The sequence below is a fragment of the Carettochelys insculpta genome, chromosome 4, assembly GCF_033958435.1.
Source record: "Carettochelys insculpta isolate YL-2023 chromosome 4, ASM3395843v1, whole genome shotgun sequence".
Classification (NCBI taxonomy): Eukaryota; Metazoa; Chordata; order Testudines; family Carettochelyidae; genus Carettochelys; species Carettochelys insculpta.
Window position 1 is genome coordinate 29,876,255 of NC_134140.1, and position 22,902 is coordinate 29,899,156.

Here is a 22,902-nt window from a genome sequence, read left to right on the forward strand (position 1 = left end):
CAAAACAGCAGTCCTCCTGGTGCTGAATTTTTTGATCTCTGGTCATTTCTTTTGAAAGAGCAGGAACTGTGTGGACACTCTCTACTGAAAGAGCGGATCAATCTTTCGATCTGCTTTTTTGTGTGGGGATGAGCTCTTTTGAAAGATCTTCTGGATGACCATCTTTTGAAAGACCGCTGTAGTGTAAACACGGCCAGGATGAAATCCCGACCCTGTTAAAGCCAATATGATTATGATAGATTTCAGTAATGCCAGGGGTTTCACCCAACAGTCAGATACTCAGCTGATGTAATTTAGTACTGATCAAAGCAATGAACAATTTACATCAAAGGAGGAACTGGGTGCACATGTTTACAAAGCAAAAAAACACATACCTTAGTTCATACAAATTTTTCTTACAAAGAAGTTTTTTCAGATTTAGAATGATGAATGTTAACTCACAACCAGTTTACAACAAAAGTTTCAAGTTGACTAGTAAAGACATTATAATTTTATTTCAGAAATGTATTTATTAAGCTCTCGTACGCCTGCATATTTTTAAAGTGAAGCTGTTTACTTTTCTGTTTTCAGTTATTTTGGTTTTGTTAGCTTGCTCTCATCGTAACAGGCTGATACTACTTTGGAACTCCGAAAGCACACTGTTCTTCAAAACAGACAGGAAAGTCAATGAGGAAAACCAATGCATCTTCATTTTTAAGTGATTATTTTCTTCATTAAAAGGATAAAACCTCAAAACACATTATTTACCTACATACTGTAATAAAATATGGCTTTATCTAGAAATATGGGGAAGTATTTGAACTATGGCTTTACATTTTTTTAAACAGTGAAATATTTCCTGACAAACCAAACAAAGAACTTTGGGGTTTTTTTTTAATAATATATGCTCTAAAGGGCTCTTCATGTTACTACTTTCTGCAGAAGTACAAACTTCAGTTTTAAAATTGTTCCCAACAAAACTCCTTAACTTTAAAAGGATAAAGGATAGCTCCCACTCAACGGCTTCAGTGATTAAGTTTAAAAAAAGTAGAAACAACAAAGTAAACAATTATCACATTTAATATAGGTTACCTCCATGATAAATTGTATATTCGGTTCAGCAGCTTGTAAGTTACCACGGAAGTGGTGCTTCCCCAGCTTTGTTTGTTATGCAATTGGGGGCTGTACATAGAGCACATGATTTTACTGGTCTGGGGGTGAACAGCCAGTGGTGGCATCTGCAGAGGAGCCCCGGCAGCCAGGCAGAAGGGAGCTGCCTCCAGCCCCACACCTGGAGCCCCAGTGGACAGGTGGGGCAGCTCTGGGGTGCTGAGCCCCTGGGGCCAGGCAGGGCAGAGCTGCCACCAGATCCAGGGTGCAGAGCCCCTGCCAGGGAGCGCCAGCAGCCAGGCAGGGTGGAGCCACCTCCGACCCTGGCGTGGAGCTGGCTCTGGCCCTGGGGCACAGAGCCCTGGCTGTGGGGAGACCCAGCAGCCAGATGGGGCAGAGTTGCTTCCAGCCCTGGGGTGCACAGCCCCAGCAGCTGGGGGTGTGGAACCACCATCAGCCTTGGGGCCGACGGTGGGAGCTACATGGGAGGAGGAGGGGTGGGGCTCAGCTCCCACCACATGCCACAAACAATGGGCTCATGTGTCACTCTTGTCACATGTACCAGGAGTTGTCAAGCTAAATGTATTTCCACAGAACAATGTGAAGTCAGCCAGGATTCAGTATTTTTTTTTAAGCAGCTGTTAGTCAAATTTTAAAAAGTCATTGAACAGCACATTCTGACAAATTAAAGAAGCTCAACACCTCTCTCAAACTAACATTCATTATTTAGTACTACTAAAATAAATAAAACTACTAAATTAATTAGTACTATTAAATTAAACGTGAAGATTTGACTGAAACAGCAAATGGGTACAATTAAATGCTGAACGTCCCATATAAGGCAAGAGCACCACTTAGCATTACCTGGCTACCATAGAAGCACAGAACTCTAGAACTGGAAGGGCATTGAGAGGTCATGGAGTCCAGTTCCCTGCCCTCTCAGCAGGACCAAGCACCTTCTGGATCATCCCCAATAGGTGGCTGTCTAACCTGCTCTTAAAAATCTCCAGTGATGGAGATTCCACAACCTCCCTAGGCAATTTATTCCAGTAGTTTAACCATCCTGACAGTTAGGAAGTTTTTCCTAATGTCTAATCTAAACCTCCTTTGCTGCAGTTTAAGCCCACTGCTGCACGTCCCCTCCTTATAGGCCAAGGAGAACAATTTTTCTCCCTCCTCTTTGTAACACTCTTTGAGGTACTTGAAAACCACTATCATTTCCCCTCTAAGTCTTCTCTTTTCTAAACTAAACAAGCCCAATTCTTTCAGTCCTCCCTCATAGTTCATGTTCTCTAGACTTTTAATCATTCCTGTTGCTCTTCGCTGGACCTTCTCCAATTTTTCCACATCTTTCTTGAAATGTGGCATTTCCTGCTCTAATTATTTCCAACTCTGAAGCTTGAAATTTGAAATCAGGAAAAGAATTAGCTTAATTCAAAAGAATATTTACAATGGCATTGTTTTCGGCTTTTTACTTTACTTAGTGAAGGTGGTCAACATTCCCGAGCTCCAGCTCCATGTGATGCCCCATCATGCACTTTATTTGGTGAAGTGGCATATACTATAGAATACCTAAGGAGTCAGATAAGTTTGGTTTTGTCCACAATATTGCGGGGGGTTTAAAAGTTTTTTGTTTTCCTTTTTAACGTTTTATATCCCTTACAGTATGAAACAAGGAAACACCACGCAATATTTTTTTTTTTTTTTAAAGTGGACTTACCTAAACCCTATTTGCCGGCTCCAGGCTCCAGTTGAGTTCCATGATGAATGTTGCATCACCAGCATAACGCACGCTGGGGCTTCATAAGGAGCAGGAGCCGGTGGGTCTGAATCTAAAAACAGACAAGTGTCATTTTAAGCCAGCTGGGCTGAATGCACCCCTTAGCCTGGTTATTTGGGGGCATTCAGTACATAATTTGGAAGAAAAAAAAATTCCTACCAAATCCATTTGCAGGGCAATTTTCTCTGACCAGAGTCAGCCGAAAACTTCATTGTAAATATCTTTGTCAGTCTAATCATTTCCCCAAATTAAAAATTTCAAAATCAGATATTTGAGGTAAGTATATTTTTATACAAATACAAGTCTGTTTATTGCCCTTTTTAAAAAATGAAAAGTGCCCATTCCTATACGGGCAGCTTCAAAAGTGCACTGCTAGTAGCAGATCTGCATTTGGGTAAAATGGAAACAAGCTCCCAACAAGCATGCTGACTTTGACCTAGGACCTTCTGTTTTCTGCTGATATGGATGTAATTTAGGCTTCTGAAAAGCTTGCAGAAATCACTTTTCTTGCTCTGCCAGGCATCATGTTTTTCATGGTACATCAAGGAAATCCAATACACTTTCTAGTTGGATCTTTCGCCACTGAAAGCAAAGGGAGTTTGCTTTGCTAGTAGCTAGAAGCATTATCAGAACACAGAATTCTGATCAGCAGGATCTATTCTCTTGCTCTTGAACTGAGATTGAACCATTGGTTCTGCTTGGACTCAGGTAAAACCAATTTCGAGCTCCTTCCCTGTTAATTGAGTCAGGGGAGAATGACATGCTACACTTAAGTCTCATTTTACAATTTGTAATAAGTTGCAACTACTGTATTTGGTCAGTGTTTTAAAACAATTACGCTGACGTGAACTATTTTGACCATTAATACGCTGTGCCATGCTTGGATTTACTTAAGTTGTGATCATGCTGTCACATTAAGAAACTATATGTGGGTAAAGGTTCCATAGAATTCTGATTTCTAGATTAGTTGCAAGTAGTAATAAAAAAAATATCACATGCAAGGCAAGAAAGCCTTGATAACTAAAGATCCACTTACTTCAGAGAGCATATTAATATTTTGGTTATGAACTATGTTTATTTACTATTTTCAAACAGCAATAGGGAATAACTCATGTCAAGAATAAAAGTCTCCAGATCTGGACAAACCTCAACTCAATTTCAATAATCCTCAAAGTCTTCTGCGACATCTGTATCTTACTAATTATTGATGGACTATTAGGAACACTATAGTATCCTGGGAAAACAACAAGGGCAGTAGTAGCCCCTTAAACATATTATGCCATTTTCCTGCTACAGATATGCAGAGCTGACTTAAGATATATCCACTTTTCTTTTTAACATTTTGCAAATGTTATGACCAACTGTAAATAACATTCTAATGAAAAGAAAAGCAGTTGCTTTCCAAAGTCTTCATATTAATAACGAAGCAATAATACAAAACAGACGCTTTGAGTTTTTACAGTATTTCCCTTTATCCTACCTCAGTGACTTCTCTCTCTGCTTCCCTTCTTACCCCCCATGTTTCTCTAAACACTTCTAAACTCATCACAGAAATTCTGGCCATGTAGTCAGATTTTTTTTCTGACGGCATGTATTGGGAAAGGTTGACAGTACAGATTTTATTTTTTGTAGAAAAGCCTAAGCATAGTGAAAGGCACATTTCTAAAAATATGCATCTGACGAAGTGGGTCTTTGGCCACGAAAGCTTATGCTCCAATCTGTTAGTCTATAAGGTGCCACAGGATATCTTATTATTTCTTAAAAAGAAAAAAGTAGACAAATTTCACCTGTCTCTTTTTCTTTATTCTTCCATTAGATGCTGCCACTATTAGGTAAAACTTTCTCAGCAGCAATTCCTATTTCAAATAATAATTTTAACTATCAGAGTCTCTGACTCTTGCAGTTCAAATATCACCCCAAAAGTCACTTAGTTTCTTATTTTCCACTTTCTTTCCCCCCCTCCCCTCTTTCTAAACTTATTTAACTCTGATGCATTGTAGGAAACAGATTTATTAAAGAGAATATATAACAAAGTTGTTGCACCCTTTTTCATGGAAGCATCTCTTGTAGATCTTTTCAGATCCATGTCTATTTTACTCTGTTAAAGCCCACCTTGAGGTTTAGCACCTTTCTAGCTACTTCATTAGGGAGATGTACAAATGTCAAAGTACAAACTTCCTAACAATACATTATATTAGATACCTGAAAGAAAAATATACTTGGACATTTCCTTGTGATGTCAATGCCCTTACCTCCAGCATGTTGTAGATGATGTAGAGTTTTATGACAGACTGTCCTCTTATCAGATGGTACATCATAGAGTAGTCAACATAGTGCATCATGAAGTAGCAGATGACCAATATAACTCCTTTGAAAATGTCACATACCTGAGCAGGTTGTAGCAAACGTCTATCGCTGAAATATAAAGCACACAATAATGCTACTATATGTTATACAGTCACAAAACACAAATGTCACTAGCTGATATGCACAGACAGATGTTGTTGGAGAAGAAAATATAATATTTGAAAAAGAGTTTACTGATGAGCTAAAAAAGAAACAGTGAACTAAGAATAATTATACAAGATTACAGATCACTGTCTTGAATAGGATTGCTTCTCTCTCATCTTCCAAAGTCCTATGAATTTAAGTGAAATCTCATTTGCCACCAACCTGAGAGCCTTGTGCACAAATGTATAGCTGTTTTTACTTGACCCTTCATTCTGGGCCATTTTACAAATCAATTTAGTCCTCTCCCTTACAGAAGTAGCCTTGCTTGCTTCACTGTTTGGAAATGATGCAACCTTCTCTAAAACTACAGTACAAAGATGCAGAGGGACAGAGAACAAACCCTCCTAATATACTATTCCTTGCTCTTTTTAGTATTTAAATTTTAAATTCTGAAGCTTTCTCAAAACCAGACAGCCTAAAATGTGCAAGTCTGAAGGTAGCTCCCAAACACAGGTAGCCCACATACAAGTACACTTCCCAGGCACATTCTGCTGGTTTACTAGTATGGGCTACCAACCATTCAATATATTTGAATTAAAGTCATAGAAGCATGTCAACTTAGCCCAAGACACCCACATTTCATATTTAGCACAATAAAATTCCACGAAGGTGCTCATCTATCATTGCTTACACTCAACTACTTAGCAGTAACTGGATGCTCAACACTTAAAATTCTTAAAAAGAGTATGTCACAAGGTTAAAGCACCACAGTGCCATATCAAAAGCACACTGCAAAACATTAAGGAAGTAAGGTTCATAACACTTGCGAGGTACTGTATGTATGCATGTTTATATTTGAATTCAAAGTTATGTTTTAACATGTTTACTAATTCAGACAAGGAGACTGCAGTTAACTATAGCCAACTTAAATTATTATTGACTGTATTCTTGTCTACTCTAGAACCTTCTGTTCCTTTCCTTCAAGTTAAAACATGATAATTAATTCAAGTGTAGATCAACATAGAATGGTAAGGCAATTCTGTTCTAGCTGGAATAAATGCAAAACTGCTTGGAAGCTGAAAACAAGATATGCTCCTTTATCTTCAGTGTTGTCTATATTTCAAAATTTTCAGGAACAGTTGTTTTGGTCTAATCCCTTGTGGGAATACTCATTCGGGAAAGGCATTCTTTTCCACGAAGCAGATTAAGATAAATCAGGGGAAAGCACTCATAAATTAGAATTATTGTGGACTTCTATTCAAAGGTCTATTTCTATTTCAGTAGATTTGCAAATGTGAACAAGCCCTTATTTTCTACTAGTCTAAGGAAAATAAAATATGTGCAAGAGAGAAACTGCCAGAGTTTCTCTCTTGCCCACACATACACGAGCCAGAATCCGATTAAACTCAAGCTTATCACAACATGAAATGGAGACAAATCCCTCTACATTTCAGCATATTCCCAGAAGTTATGGTATAAAAATGTAATGAACATGTTAGGGTAGATGCTTATAAAAGATATACAAAAAGATATATAGTTCAACTACAGCAGATTATTTTTCTTATTTTAAATATGATTGTAAAACACATTGGTCCCAGGATATGACACTCACAAGGCAGGTGAACTAACAACTTTCATTGTGGGTCCAATAAAAGATATCACCCCTCACATCTTTGTCTTTGATCCTTTAACATATCTATTCCACTAATAATAGAAGCAGGCAAATTCTATGTCCTATTACAAAAGACCAGGAATAAATCAGATAGATGAGGCTCCACAATGTCTTCATCAAAGTCTAGCTCAAGCCACTAAATTGGATAATTAGCAATGGCAGCTGAAGCTGTACTAATACGGATTATGTTACATGGTTTATAAGTTTGATAAAAAGCGTTTGACAAAGTCTATGGACTAAAAAAAACCAGAAGTCCATCTACTCTGTGTTTTAACATATACTTTACACAACTGTTTAATGGTTCCAAATGATAACTCACTTATTTGAGAGCTAAACTTGAAATATACAGTGAAACTAAAAAAAAGAGCTCATACTTTCAGTAGTATTATCCTTGACTTCCTTTTCTCTCTCCTGCTACTGTTCATTCGCCACTCAGTTATTAAGCCTTGTATTAATTAATCTGTAAGTTTGTAAAAATCTGAACAATATTTTGCAAATCTAGCACAATGGGATTCCAATCATGATTGGTGCTTTTGGTATTCCTGTAATATAAATTAGATAGTGTTAACAGTGGCCAATGTTTCAATTTTAAGGTGTGATATATTCTTTTCATGTGTTCATTGAATTTTTAAGTGTAGTTTAATACAGCACAGGTTCTCAATAAATGCTCATTTCTTTTAAAAAGCACATGACTATTGCTGTTTGAAGCAGCCGTTCTTATGGATTCACACTCTTGATGGGTGCACAAACCCAAGAGATTTTATAAAGCCACTATCTCTAGGTTCTGAGAATTTACAATGGAAGAAGTGTATGCGATTTGTACCAAGCAACTGTGTGTATGTACCTATGCTGAGGCGTTTAAGTTTCATTTTGCTTCTGTCTTCACTGAAAAGCGAAATGGTTACTAGGTAATCAAGACAATTAACATGAACAACAAAGGGGAAGGAATGTAATCCAAAATAGGGAGAGAACACATTAAAGAATGTTTACATGATTTAGATGTATTTAAATTGGCACAACCTAATAAAATTCATGTTAAGATACATAAGGAGCTAGCTGAAGAAATGTTGGAACCATTAGCAATTATTCGTCAAGAAGAAAGATGAGGTCCTAGAAGAATGAAGAAGGGTAAACATACTGCTTGTTTTTAAAAAGAATAACGAAGAGGACTCAGGGAATTACGCAACAATCAAAATAACACTGATACAGAAAAAGATACTGGAAAAAATAATTTACTGGAGGATAAAAAGGCTATAAGGAATAGCCAGCATCAATTTGTCAAGAACAAACGATGCCAAAGCAACCTAATTTCCCTCACTGACAGGATTACTGACCTGGTAGATTGGGGAGAAAGAGGGAAAGAGTGGATACGATAGATCTTGATTTTAGTAAGGACTCTGTTCAAAAGGCCACATGACCTTCTCATAAGGAAATAAGGACAATGTCATCTAGATGAAATTATTATGAGATAAGTACACAACTTCTTGAAAGAGCAATAAAGAATAGTTATCAATGTTTGGCAAGGTGTCCCTTTGTCTGGCTCAAGTCCCTTGCTTTTGCCCCTGACCGTAGGGTCTAGACTGCAGCTACCTCTACTGTTCTGGTTGGCTGGACAGTTTTCTCCCCTCCTCTAGCCCCAGCCAGAGCTGTCAGCTCAGCGGGTGGGTGGGTGGGGGGGCAGGGGGGAGCCCAGCCACTCTCTTCCACCAGCTCCCTATGAGCACTCTCTCAACTCTTGATCTGCTTTTGCCTTTTACTTTCCTCTTTCACAATGGCTCTCCAAACTCCTCCATCTACCCTCTCACACTCACCCCTCCCTGTTTGCCTTGGCTACTTTTAAGCCTGCTGAGTCAGATCAACTGGCTCTCCTTAACTGATTGCCTGCTGGTGTAACCCACACACATGTGCAATTAACTGTCCCATGTAGGGGCACCTAGAGAAAGAAAGAATGAGTCTCCTTTACAGCCTAAGCTGAGAGCCAACTGGCCTTTTGATCAAATTGTAGAGGGGCCTGCACTAAGCTCCAGAGACCCCAGGCTTGAGAGTGCCTGAGGGCAGTTATACTGCCACACCCTATTGCCTCCACCTGGGAGTTTAATTAGCTCCTTCTGCTCCTCCCCTAGCCCAGGCTGGGTCCTGAGATGCCTTCCTACCAAGGTCTGCTGGCCTGACCCTGTTACAAATGGTTTATTGTTAAAAGAGGGAGAGTGTCATGAATGAATACCTATAGGGTTAAATCCGAAGACCACGGGTTCTCTGTTGGCAACAGCAAGGTGAGCCAATGAGAACAGACAGGAAGATTTTTGAATTGAAGCAGTTGCCTAATGAAGGGTCTGTCACTTGTGTGGCCAAGGGGGCAGGGGAGGAGAGAGAGAGAGAGAGAGAGAGACAGACAGAGAAATATTTATCCTGAGCTGTCTTAAGAAATTCAGTAAGTATCCAGACCACAAGATGATCAGGGCATACGGATAAGTAAAAATGAAATGTTTAGTCAGATGCAATCAGGTTATTTTGAGTTTGGTGCAGGACATCTTAGGCTGGCTGATGCACCTTCCTGTACATTGTAACTTCTAAACTGAATCACAGCTCATGGAAGTAACTCTCTGTGCTTTAACATACTACCTCCCCCCATTAACTTTTTTAAAGTTCCCATTAATACCTAGCAACCCAAGCATGCTTTATCCTGTAAATCTTTTGTTAATACATCTCACACACACACACACACACACACACACACACACACTTTTAAGGATATTATTTGATTCCTTGTGTCCTAGAGAAGGGTCTGTGTATAAATGGACCTTTCAGTCTTAAGCTACAATCTGACTGCATGCCCAATTTGTTTCTCTTTGTTTTCAAGCTCCCTTCTGGAGGGAGGGGGAGGCCCTAAGAGCTTGGGGTTACCCCACAGAGAGACATCTCAAGTGTGTCTTCCTGGGTTTTAAAGAGGGGTTTTCTCACGTGGGTGGTGGCAGCAACCTCCCAGGGTCAGGGAATCTGTGACCTTGGGAAGCTTCTAAACAGAAGCCTATAAAAACAAGGTATTTTTGAGGTCTCGTTCAGGCCCTCCCTTTCTACATTCAGAGTATCAAAGTGGAGATCAGCCTTGACAGAGGGCATATCTGAAAAGGTCCTGCAGGGATTATCTTGCATTATTCAACATTTTCATTGATGTGTTGCATAATGAAGCTTATAAAATTTATGATGAGAAGCTTGGAAAGGCTGCAAGCCTCTTTGGAGGCCAGGATAAGGATTTAAAATGATACTGAAAAATTCAAGCTTCTGTCTAAATGCAACAAGAAGAACTTCAACAAAGACAAGTGCAAAGTCCTTCACATAAGAATTTCAGAAGCACAACTACAAAAGGAGAAAGAACTGGCTACATGGTTGTACTGCTCAAAACGCTCTGGGGCTATCATGAGTCACAAAATAAATAAAAGTCAACACTGTGATGCACATGAAACAAAGACTAATAATCTAAAGTATACTGAATTGTACCAGTCTACTAAGAACTGGTGAGACCTCAGAGTAGTGTGCTCGATTCTGGGTTCCACGCTTTCAGAAAAATATGGGCAATCTAGACACCTCAGAGAAAAGTAACAAAAATTATAAACAGCAACCAAGGGTCCTGTGGCACCTTATAGACTAACAGAAAAGTTTTGAGCATGAGCTTTCATGAGCAGACTCACTTCATCAGATGCTGGTCTTGGAAATCTGCAGGGCCAGGTATAAATAAGCCAGAGCAAGGCTGAGGATAACAAGGTTAGCTCAGTCAGGAATGGTGAGGCTTAGTACCAGCAGTTGATCTGGAGGTGTGAACATCAAGGGAGGGGAAGCTGCTTTTGTATTTAGCCAGCCATTCACAGTCTTTGTTTAAGCCTGAGCTGAGGGCGTCAAATTTGCAGATGATGTTCACACCTCCAGATCAACTGCTGGTAGTAAGCCTCACCCTTCCTGGACTGAGCTAACCTTGTTATCCCCACCCTTGCTCTGGCTTATTTATACCTGGCCCTGCAGATTTCCAAGACCAGCATCTGATGAAGTGAGTCTGTGCTCATGAAAGCTCATGCTCAAAACTTTTCTGTTAGTCTATAAGGTGCCACAGGACCCTTGGTTGCTGTTACAGATCCAGACTAACACAGCTACCCCTCCAAAAATTATAAAAGGTTTTAAAAAAATCTGACCTACAAGGAAAAGTTAGAAATATTGGACATGTGCAGTATCGCAAAAGGAAAAATGAGGTGGGAGCTAATTATGGTCTCACATTTTTGACGAGGATGTTAAACGATTGTTCTTTATGTCCTCTGGAAGCAGAACAAGAAATCGATTAAATCTTCAGCAAGGGAGATTTACATTAGACATTAGGAAAAACTTACTAACAAAGGTAGTTAAGCAGTGGAATACACTTTCAACATCTGTCAGGGACCTTTAGGTTTATTTTGTTCTGCCTCAGTACATGAGGCTAGCCTTGATGACTTCGAGGCCCTGCCAGGCCTGCATTTCTGTTATTCTATCATTTCCAATTCAAAACGTCACATCACATTTAATGATCCACGTCAAGAAGATACGTTTCAGGAGCTGCTGAATATTGGGAGAAATGTAGTATCCATGCAATTAGCTGCTTCAGAGTAAGATCTTTGACAGATCCAACTTGTGGGGGGGGGACGGGACACAAAGTGTTATCTTAACCTGCCTCTAATATACAAATAATGTCTCACATATCTCCTACATTCATCTAGTTGGCATACTTGCCTCTCTTTTGCTGTCTCCACTATAAAATAGCTATTTATTGTCTCCAGCAATTGCATAGTCATGAGCTCAAAAGGAAACTCATGTTTAACAGGTCTGACTGCTATAGTTTAATTCCTATATCATCTTGGACAAGCATTACTAAATTAAACAGACACTTAAGCATAGCCCTTGGTGGACCACAGTGGGAGAAAACCAAAAGCCCAGAACTGTGCCAGAAAGGTACTGTCAGACCTCTAATATTGGGTATTATATAGGTTTTGGGAATTAATCAAATATGCCGATGCAATATCACCACACACTAATTAGTAAGTGCCTGTATTTATTACCAGCATACTGAAGACAGCAGAAAGTCAGAGGTAGAGCAAGGAGAAGTCAGTCTTCCCACTTCGTTTAGTGACCATACAGATGCCAAGGTTCAGGGATTCACTACAAAGGTGAATATACAGTAATCCCTCAAAATGTGCGATTGAGTTGCACCTACTTTGCATTAACACGAGTTAAGCAGAACGAAAAATCCTACTCCCCCAAGCTCTGGCTTAACCCCCGCTGCTGCCCCCAGTTCATCTCCCGCGCTGCATACGCAGCTACAGCTCACACCCCTGCTCCAGGCGGCTCAGGCTCGCACCCCCGCTCAACTCCAAGCCCCCATCTCCCCTGCAGCCCTAATCCACCCCAGGCTTAACCCCCATGTCCCTCTCCCATGGCCCCAACCGTCAGGCTTAACCCTCCCCAACCCCAGGACTTACCTTTCAAAAGGAGCTCCAGGTGCTCCTGCTGCTTCTCCAGTTACAGAACATGAGTTCCACTGGGGGGAAAATGGCCTCCTCTCCTCCCCTCCCCACAATTTACATGAAATCTGAGTTATGCCAGGGTGTGTGAGAATGCAACCCACACATAACATGAGGGACTACTGTATCGTAGACACCTAAACAAATAAATAATAGTTCCTATGCTCACCATAAGCCTAGCTTCATCCTCAAAGTCTGCTCCTTCTGGTAATGCCAGACCACAGGAAACTGCCTATAAAATATTTCTGTGCCAGTCAGCCAGCAAGAAATAAGGAATGGAGCAATGGATGGTTGGGAATGCTCTGGAGGCTTTATCAGACTAGGTCTACTCCCACATGGACACTTTGGTATGTGTTTATAACCTGCCCCTGAAAATGTAAACAGCAACATCCACACAGTTGCAACAATTCACTTAAAGTGCTTTGAAACTACCTTTTCAATTAAGCTTGGGCAACTATATGTACCCAACCTTAGCCAATTCCAGATGAGAGATCAAAAGGAGAGCAGGTAAAGGACGGACGGACGGACACACACACAGAGTAGCACCACTTATTCTTGAGGAAAGAAACTTGACAACAGTCCTGGTGCTAGAAGTGAGCACAGACTAGCAGATTTCTTTACTAGGCTGCAACCAAAATGAAAGTTGTCATACAATTAGACTGCAAAGGTGAATTAAGTGGATATCAAAGCTACTAAGTGAGTAAAGGCATAAGAAGTTTATTCTGGAGTTTCCATGGAAAAGATTGGTGGTTGCCAAAGGACACTATATTTTTAAATTATCAGAAAAATTCCCTGCCAACTCACTCTCAGTTCCTTGCTTCCCTAAAGAGGGATGGAGTAGATTTTATTTAACTGGAAACTGAAATTTGATTGTTTATGTACAGTAAACCCTCGATTTAATGGACCCTGACACAATGGACTTCAGAAATAATGAAGGCTGTCTGCCAGCCCACGCCCCACACAAACAAATGCCGGAGACTCACCAGAGCTGCCACTGGGCCTGGAGGAGCTGTCGGAGCAGCTGGGGCTGCCAGGGCTAGAGGGGCCACCACAGCAACCAGGGCCGCTGGGGCCAGAAGAGCTGGCAGGAGGGAGGGCTGCGGTGGGGCACAGGAGCTCTCCTCCTCCAGCCCCGCGTGCATGGAGCATATTGGCACCTGGCCACCACTGCCTGCAATGGCACTGATAGTTATAGTTGACAGGATGCTTAGGAGAAGAAGGAGGCCCGAACTATTGCCATTTCAAACTATCAGAGAGCAGGTTTTCAGGTGACAGTTTATTTCAACTTCATCTCCAGCCTTGGAATATTTCTCACTGGTGGGAAAGCAAATAGGAACCCCACAGAAAGCCTTCTGTGGAAACATTTTCACAATGCAGCTATAAAGAAAACATGTCTGTCTCATGCTCTGCACAATCCACACACTTTAAAAAAAAAAAAAGCTGTTTGGTACATGCTACTGCCTGTAGAATAACATCTAAACAGCCTGATGCCCAAAGTTTTATTTTTTTTATAATTTTACTGGATTGCAGACGTGTTTTTTGTAAACTAATTACATTCTATTATATGCAGGCAATATAGCTAAACTTGGCTTAAGTAATATTTTCTACATCTCCATCCATCAATCTACAGAATTCTTTGAGGGGAATCAACAAGGATGTGGACAAGGGGGCTCCAATGTATACAGTGTACTTAGAGCTCCAGAAAGACTATGACAAAGTCCCTCACCAAAAGTTAAACAAAGTAAGCTGTCATTGGATAAGAGGGAAGGTCCTCTCGTGAATTGAAAACTCGTTAAAATACAGGAAAAAAGGTCGGAATAAATGGTTAATTTCCAGAACAGAGAGAGGTAAAAAATGGCATCCCCAAGAGCCTGTATTGGGACCATTCAACATACTCATAAGTCGTCTGGGGGCGGGGGGGGAAGGGGTAAACAAAACGGCAGACAATAGAAAACTATTTAAGATAGTTAAGTCCAAAGCAGACTGCGAAGAGTTACCTCACAAAACATGGTGACTGGACAATAAAATAACAGAGAAATTCAATACTGACAAATGCAAAGTAATGCACATTGAGTGTTACCAATCAAAGAGATCTTGAACTCATTGTGAATACTTCTCTGAAAACATCCGCTCAATGTGCAACGGCAGTCCAAAAAGCTAACAACTGCAGGATTTGTCAAGAAAGATATAGATTATAAGAAAAAACACTATTTTCTCTGTATAAAATCAATTATGTGCCTACTTCTTGAATACTGCATACAAATATAGTCACCCCACCTCAAAACAGCCATGTTGGCATTGGAAAAAGTTCAGCAAGGTCAACAAAAATTAATAGGAGCGTGGAATAGCTTCCATATGAGGAAAGATTAAAGACTGGGACTTTACAGCTTGGAGAAGAGATGACCAGGGGGTGGTGTGTGTATGGTGGTCAGGGGGTATGATACAAGTCAAGGTGTGAAGACAAATAAATGTTATTTACTCCTCATAGCATAAAGAGGGGTCATCAAATGAAATTAACAGGCAGATTTAAAAACAAAACAAAAGGAAGTTTTGCTTCACCTAGTGCACAACCTGTGGAACACCTTGATAGAGGATGTTGGGAAGGCCAAGATCAGAAGAGGGTTAAAAAAAAAAACTAGAGAAATTGAAGGAGGATACGTCAAAATACTGTTTTACTTTATTATTGCTTCTGATCGATGGTATGTTAGTTTCCATGAACTACCCTTTTTGCACTTGCAAATGCCTTACAACTTTGTTTTATTAAGTTTGTGTCAAGCTCCCTGGCACTGCCTCACCTTTCCGCATAACAGCTATTCAGGGTGGAGTGGAGGGTGTTAATAAGAAAGAGGCCATAAGAAATGCCAGATTATCTCTGGGACACATGTTGCAAGCTGAACAACTCAAGAGATGCAAATCAAGACGACCTGGAGACCACTGGTCAGCAAACCAGGATAGTCTTGGAGCACTCTCAGCACACTCTCCATTGAAAATCCTTAGATGATACAGACCAAAGAGCTAAATCTCTCTCAGTGTTTTAGCCCAACAGCAAACCTGTAAGAGACGCTACCCTCTTAAAAACATACCAGAGGCCAATCTTCATTAGGAGTTTTTTGTCCTAGCAAACTATTTTGTTATTGCCTTATATTATTAGCACTGGAAAAGATCACCCAGGGCAGGGAACACTGGCAAATGGTTGTCAACAGCCTATGCTCTAAGATGTAGGAGTGGGAGAGGCTTACTACTACCTATGTTGTTTAAAATAATACAGTGGTGTCACAGTTCTATTGCGGCAATGTATCAGAGTCTAAGAAGGTTGATAGGTGACAGCGCGGGCAGAATCGCGGGGGAGAAACGACCCCCCGCTGACCCCGCACCAGCAATCCGTCGGATCCCTCACGGGGCTTCGAGCGAGGGCACAGAGGAGTCGGCAGCAGGCCCCACCAACTGGCGGTGTGCTGCTCCGCCCCTCCGCAGACCAACCCCACCCACCTCCGGCAGGGGGGCCTGGAGCACAGTGTAGATGTGAAGGGAGAGACCGGGGGAAACTGATCACTGGTAGGGCAGGAGCTGGCCTATTGGCTAAAGGGAAGGGTGAAGCACGGAGAGGAGGGTAGAATTAAACAAGGATTATATTTATTAGCACAAACAGTAATAGTCAAACTAACAATACAACAATTAAACTATAACACTATATACTAACTTATCTATAATTTAAAAACTTACAACAAATGTCATTAAGGATTCCATTGATGAAGTCTATGAGAGACTTTCCTTGCTAGACACAAGGACAAAAGGTTTAGTGAGCTCTTTTTGTTTTCTCCGGGTTACAAAGGGTAAGTTTTAGTTTGCCCCCCTCATATACCCTGGGCAACTGATTAGGTTACCCTATCGGATCCCTTGCGGACCAGCCTGACAAGGTTCCTTTCCCACTGATTCTTTCAGCGGGGATTGGAGAGGATGGGGAAAGAGAGAAACAGGGAAGAAAGGGTTATAAAGAGAGAGAGAGAGAGAGAGAGTATAACAATAAAATCCTAACTAACAAACTTTCAACTATGGGGTTGTTAAGCAGGTGTGCAGCCCCGAATAATAATTAGAAATTAGCTTTAAGCTACGTTGTGGTAAATATACCACGTGGCCCGGTTTAAGTTATAAAGTTAATATCCTGGGGCGTGGGGATTTTACGTGTCCTGTAGTTTGGTCCGTTGAAGTGGCTGCGTCCGGTGATGGAAGGCTGAGGCGGTGACAGCGAGGTCGATGGTGCTGCGCGAGTTGCAGGCTTTAGGCCTCAGTGGGAATGGGTGCAGTACCCCACCCTATTGATGGGGCCAGTTCGCCCCACTCCCCGTCCGCTCTCGGCCTGTTGTCGGCGGCTGGATCGAAGATGCCGCAGTGATTTTTTCGGCAGTCTCTGGGTGCTAAAGGGTGCGGGCGCAGTACTTCACCCTAAGGGTGAAGCCAGTTCGTCCCTCACCTGAATCACCTCAGAATACACTGCCTAAGCTCTTTTAGTGAGAGTCATTTCAAGTAAAGTGATTTCAAGTAGCCTGTCTCAGCAGAGCGGACTCTGCTGGGTGGCTGCAGCGCTGCAGGCTCAGGAGACAGGAGCTCTCCTCAGCTCAGGAGCTCTTCGCAAAGTCTTCTACTGGGCGAGCAGGTGCCGACTGGACTGGGCTGACTGACTGACTCACTGGCTGGCTGACCCCCCAGTGCTGCGGGGCGCCGCCTTATATGTCCTATACTTATGAATTATTCATGAGTTCATTATCATATGAACGTTCTGAGGGGCCTGTTCTCAACCAGGTCCCTCTCCAGGAGCTACCTCACCTTGGACCAATGAGGTGCCTGGATTTTGAAATTCATGATTTGAAATGTCTGTGAGTTCAGGTTACCGGTAAAACCAACTGACACAGAGTGACCGTTACTAAGGGCGCAAAATGGCAGCCTATGTACTTTTTAGGGTCTACCTGCCCCTGTGGTGATATTAATGGCTCAAAGGCTTGTTTCCCCTGGCCCACGGGGACGATAGTGCCTGAGGGATGAAAAATCCCTGACAATAGGTAGGTAGGCATCCTTCAGTCTGCACAGACTATGGATCGCGCCCTTTAAAGTTTCAATTGAGGACTTCATTTACAGCGTCTATTGTGACTATGAAGACCCACACGAGAGTGACAGTCCTTGCTGCATCTCTTGCAGATGTAGTGGGTGTCTGGCAAGTCCTTATTGTGCTTTCTGTGCGCTCGCTTCTCCTCTGCTAGCTGTCTGATCTTCATCTCGCCCTTCTGAAGGTCCTTGTGTAACCCCTGCCTCCATCTGCTGCGGTCATCTGCTAGTTCTTCCCAGTTGTCCAGCTCGATGTCTACCTCTCTGAGGTCTCTCTTGCAGACATCTTTGTGGTGCAACTGGGGGTGTCCGGGAGGTCTTTTGCCAGAGGCTAGCTCACCATACAGGATGTCTTTTGGAATCCTTCCATCATTCATCCTGCGGACGTGGCCAAGCCAGCGGAATCTACACTGCCTGAGGAGGGTGTGCATGGTTGGGATTCCAGCTTGCTCAAGGACGGTGGTGTTGGTCACTCTGTCCTTCCATGATATTCCAAGGATGCGCCTGAGGCAGCGCAAGTGGAAGATGTTCAGCCTCTTTTCCTGGCGGGCATACAGGGTCCAAGTCTCGCTGCCATAAAGGAGGGTGCTGAGGATGCAGGCTCTGTAGACTTGCATTTTGGTGTGAGTGTACAGCTTGTTGTTATTCTACACTCTCTTGCTGAGTCTGGACAGAGTTGTGGCTGCTTTTCCGATCCTCCTATTTAGCTCAGTGTCCAATGACAGGGTGTCAGTGATGGTGGACCCAAGGTAAATGAACTCGTGGACGACCTCTAATATATAGTTGTCAATGCTGATTGATGGGGATTCAGAAGGTTGATAGCACTAAAGTCAGATCAATTAAGTACACCTTTCCAGCTGTCAATAAAAGGTTACTTTAAGCTAAAATATATTTTGCTTTTAAAAAAATGGAAAAAAAGGAATATAATGGGAAAAAGGGTATATTAGCAACTTTGAAAAACTTATATTTTTGACATAAGAGAAGCCACTAAGACCTACACGAATACCCATTTCCTCGTCCTCAGTTAAACAGCTCTGACTAGTGCAATACAATGTAAAACTACAGAAAAACAACAAGGTTTGCCCAATGGAAAGGAAAAAATAGGGTGAAATTTCTTTGCTTCAGACCATAAACCAGTGTGCACAAGTTTCATGCCATGCCATTCTATATAAATTTCTTATATGCATTTCATACAGCAGATAAGATTTCTATCTCCATCTATTGTTTGGGAGACACAAAACACAAGTGTCTAAACTTGTGGACAAGATCAGGAGCACCAATGGCATTATGAAGAAAACAATTACAAATGCACACACTTCAGAAGTATTTTAATAACACAGAATGTTTGTTTAGATAGTATTTGTACTGCACATTATTCTAGCTTCAGGCTCATACTGCACTGCCATCTGTCCTTGCCAAAACATTCTTTGTTTTAACAGCTGTACCACTGAAGTTATTTATCAAATGAGCCACAACAAAACCCTAGCTTACTGGTATCCAGATTAACCCACAAGTTAATGAAACATACAAAAGATGATGAGATTTCTAGCATCCAAAAATCTGTAATCTGACTAAAATCTGCATTTATAGCTATTTTTATTCCACATAAGGGATCCATAATATGATGATAAACTTAACTCACAATTTTACTCCATATAGCCAATATTGAGAATAGAAACCAGGCTACTAATTTCTACCAAATTTATCCCAAGGAAAACCAACATCATCTTATGAATACACCACAAAAAAACAGAAGCCAAATGAAAAACATTTACTTTTTATTGCATTAAACTGCAACATTTAGGTACTTTTAAAAATCTGTTTAGAATATAAATTCAAGCTTCACCATGACTGCACAGAAAATGATAATATAAAAATACACACAGTCATATTTGATTCAGCTAAGCTACCCATCTAGTAAGCATCTTGTTATTTCTAATACTGATCAATGCTTCAGAGGATAAATTCTCATGATAGAAAAACATTCGGTAACATGCCCAGGAGGGAACTTTCTTTCCAATACCAGGCAACAAATGATGGGCTTCTATTCCAGAAAAGTTCGTTACCCTTTATAATTCTTAACTAAAATAACTAATAGCCTTATTCATATAAACACAATTTGTTTAATCTATTTCAGTCATTTGGTTCAATATTCTTGGCAGTAAATAGTGAAATTAAGCAAAAATGGTTTTACCAATATTAAATATGTTGCCTTGTTGTCTCATTACTGTTGACAATTTTATCATTCTGTGACATATGTGAAAGAGTGTAAAAAGTCACACCCACTTTATTCCCTGTATAGACTTGTTCTTGAAAAACAGCAGAATCATCCCCCAAAACATCAGACCTGCCAATAATTATGCTTTGAAATTTACAGGTTTCTTATTTTGATACTGTACTAGGATAATTATGTACTGTATATATATTTATTTTGTATAGGACTATTCTATTTTTGTAAAGCTTTTTAAAAATCTAAGTATACATATCAACACAATTACCTTTAGTAACAAAAACTTATAATCACATCCAAGAATCAGACAAGTTATACGATGTCAAATGGCACATTTCTGTTCTTTGATTATTTAAAGGAAAGGTTGGTTTATGGAGCAACAGGATACTTTTCATTTGAATTTTTTCCATTCAATATTAAGCATCATACTTTTAAAACATTATTAAGTTTTTGGTCTTAATGTATTAACCATGTCTCTAATGTCAGAGAGCATTTAATGTAGCAATAGCAGTATTCAACAAATTGCTTCTCCTTTTTAAATACAGGTAACAATATTTACATGAAAACGGGCTTGTTAAATTTTCAGCTCATTATAGCATTGCTAACCTTCTAACTGCAGAAAAAACAAACATCCTTGTCCTGTGCCCTGAACCTCCCTTTCCCTGAGGTCCTATCCCCCACTCATTCCATCCCCATTCCTCCCATTTCTCACTCTCCCTTAGCCTTGCTTGCTTTCACCAGGCTAGGGCAGGGGGCTGGGTTGCAGTAGAGAGTGAAGGCTCCAGCTGGAGGTGTCGCTCTGGGGTGGGGCTGAGCAGTTAGAAGTTCAGGAAAGGACGGGGATGACGGGTGTGAGATGGGGCTCCAGGCTGGGACAGAGGGTTGGAGTATGCAGGGAAATACAGGCTCTGGACTTGACATGCAGGCTCGGGAGTGGGGCCAGAAATTAGGGTGCCTAGCAGAGGCGGGGGCTGCAGTGCAGGATGAGTTGAGGACTCTGGCTGCGGGGGATGAAGGCTCTGGTGTTCAGGACGGAGCTCTAGGCTGGGGCTGAGGAGTTCAGTGTGCAGTAGGGGGCTCAGGACTCAGTATGAGGTGCAGAGGAATCCAGGTTCTGGGAGGGAGTTCAGAGCTGGAGCCGAGGGTTGAATTGTGGGTTCTGGGCAGCCCTGATCTCAGGGGATTCCAGTATTTTCTGTATATGTACGAAGTCCATGTGGCTCCCAAGAAGTTACAGCATGTCTCCCTCTCTGCACTCTTAGCTCTTTTTTATTTACCACCCCTGCAGCTCCCATTGGGTGCGATTCCCAGCCAATGGGAGCTATGACATCAGTATATGTGGCCTCTAAATACCTATGGGTGGGGGCAGTTCATGGAGCACCCCCAGCCATTCAGCTACTTAGGAGCTGGAGGGATATGTCACCTACTTACCAGAAACCACACTCAGAACCTACCTGCCCTGCTGAAGACAACTGGACATTTAGCAGCTTGGTCAGCTGTGCCGAATGAAGCTGCCAGGGTCCTTTTTGACAGAGCATTCTGATAAACACCAGACAGCTGGCAATCTCAGCTACTTAATATATACTTTTCATCAACTGACGCCCTAATTCTTCACTTGTAGCATCATAATTATTTCCAAGTTATTGAACTACAATATCAAAGAGGACTGTAATTTTAAATAAGGCACAAGTAAGTATGACCAGTCTACTGATAAAGAAAAGATATTTTTCATAAAAATATTAATTTAAACATCAGAAAACTAAATGAAAATGCTATAAGCATGGCCGCATATAGATGCCTGAATTCTAATAGATTACCTTCACTAGCCATTTTCACCACATTTAATTTAGATAACAGAGAGAAAGCTGTGCTAGTCTATATACTATTAAAACAAAAAAGCAGTAAAGTAGCACTTTAAAGACTAACAAAATAATTAGGTGAGCTTTGAAGTGGGGCTGTCCCATGAAAGCTCAGCTAATAAATTATTTTGTTAGTCTTTAAAGTGCTACTTCAATGCTTTTTTGTTTTAATTTAGATAAGTTACCCACATGCCCTTGAATTTTCAAGTTTATGTATGTTCGTATGTACAACATTTTGTAGCTTTCTTTAACTAGCTTCTAATCTTAGGGTTTTGCTCACAGACATCTATTTGAAATACAAGACAAACTGGGCACTAAAGTCTGCCAACATAAAATGGCACTTCACTTTTCAAATAAAAAAAGGTACATGCAAACACCACAGCACACCACCATGCTAAGAATGTAACATAAAACTAACCTGATTCCTAGGCCCTGAGGAGAGCTGTCTCAGAATAAATGCAAAATAAGATTTCATGTAAGTGAGAGCAATCAAAAAATCTTCACTTGAGCATTTCACTTTTTACAATAATCAGCAAATGAAGAATACTATAATTTAAGTGTGTATTTTTGCAATGTAAATATGCTTAAAGTTTTCACAATGTCTATAATTTTCTGAAAAAGAAAACAATTAGCTTAGTCTTTTTCACCTGGGCTATTTCTACACTAGAAGCATCTGTCGACAGAAGTTACTGTCAACAGGGAAATCTTAACACAACCTCTGTCAACAGATTGCATCTACACACAACTTGCTCTGTTCACAGAGACATGCCAAACTGCACTGCCCTCTGGTACCAGAAAGGAGAACGGCAGCTGTGCAAAGAGGGCTGTCTGGCAACCAGAAGCCCTCTCCGTTGACAGAAGTGTCCACACTGCACTTTTGTCGACAGTACTCTGGCACGAGATTGTTATGCCTCAATTTTTTGAGGGACAATACTGTAAAGGCAAATGCAGAGTTCTGTTGAGAATCCGTCAACAGAATGCTTTAAGGGTGTAGACTCTCCCTGAGTTATGTCAACAGATGGGGTCTTCTGTGGACAAAACGCTTCAGTGTAGCGCCAGCCCTGGTGAAATGCAGATACACTTTAAAAAATCCAGAGGCTAAGGTTGGTCTTGTGGTCACCCAGAGACAAAGTAATTGTATTCAGTCAACTGAATTACAGTTTGTATAAATCTTCTGTAGT

The 22,902-nt window shown here is 41.1% G+C and overlaps 1 protein-coding gene across 4 annotated transcripts in view; it reads right to left on the reverse strand.

The window, feature by feature from the left end:
* Positions 1-22,902, reverse strand: part of TAPT1 (transmembrane anterior posterior transformation 1) — a 93,483-nt gene that overhangs the window by 39,688 nt on the left and 30,893 nt on the right. For 3 of the 4 annotated variants that reach the window (XM_074992526.1, XM_074992525.1, XM_074992523.1), the window contains 2 exons: positions 22,140-22,163; positions 5,122-5,284 (listed from right to left, as the gene is read on the reverse strand). In XM_074992526.1, coding sequence (XP_074848627.1) covers positions 5,122-5,284; positions 22,140-22,163 — 187 coding nt within the window. The remainder of the gene's footprint in view (positions 1-5,121; positions 5,285-22,139; positions 22,164-22,902) is intronic. The other variant, XM_074992524.1, reaches the window with a different exon arrangement.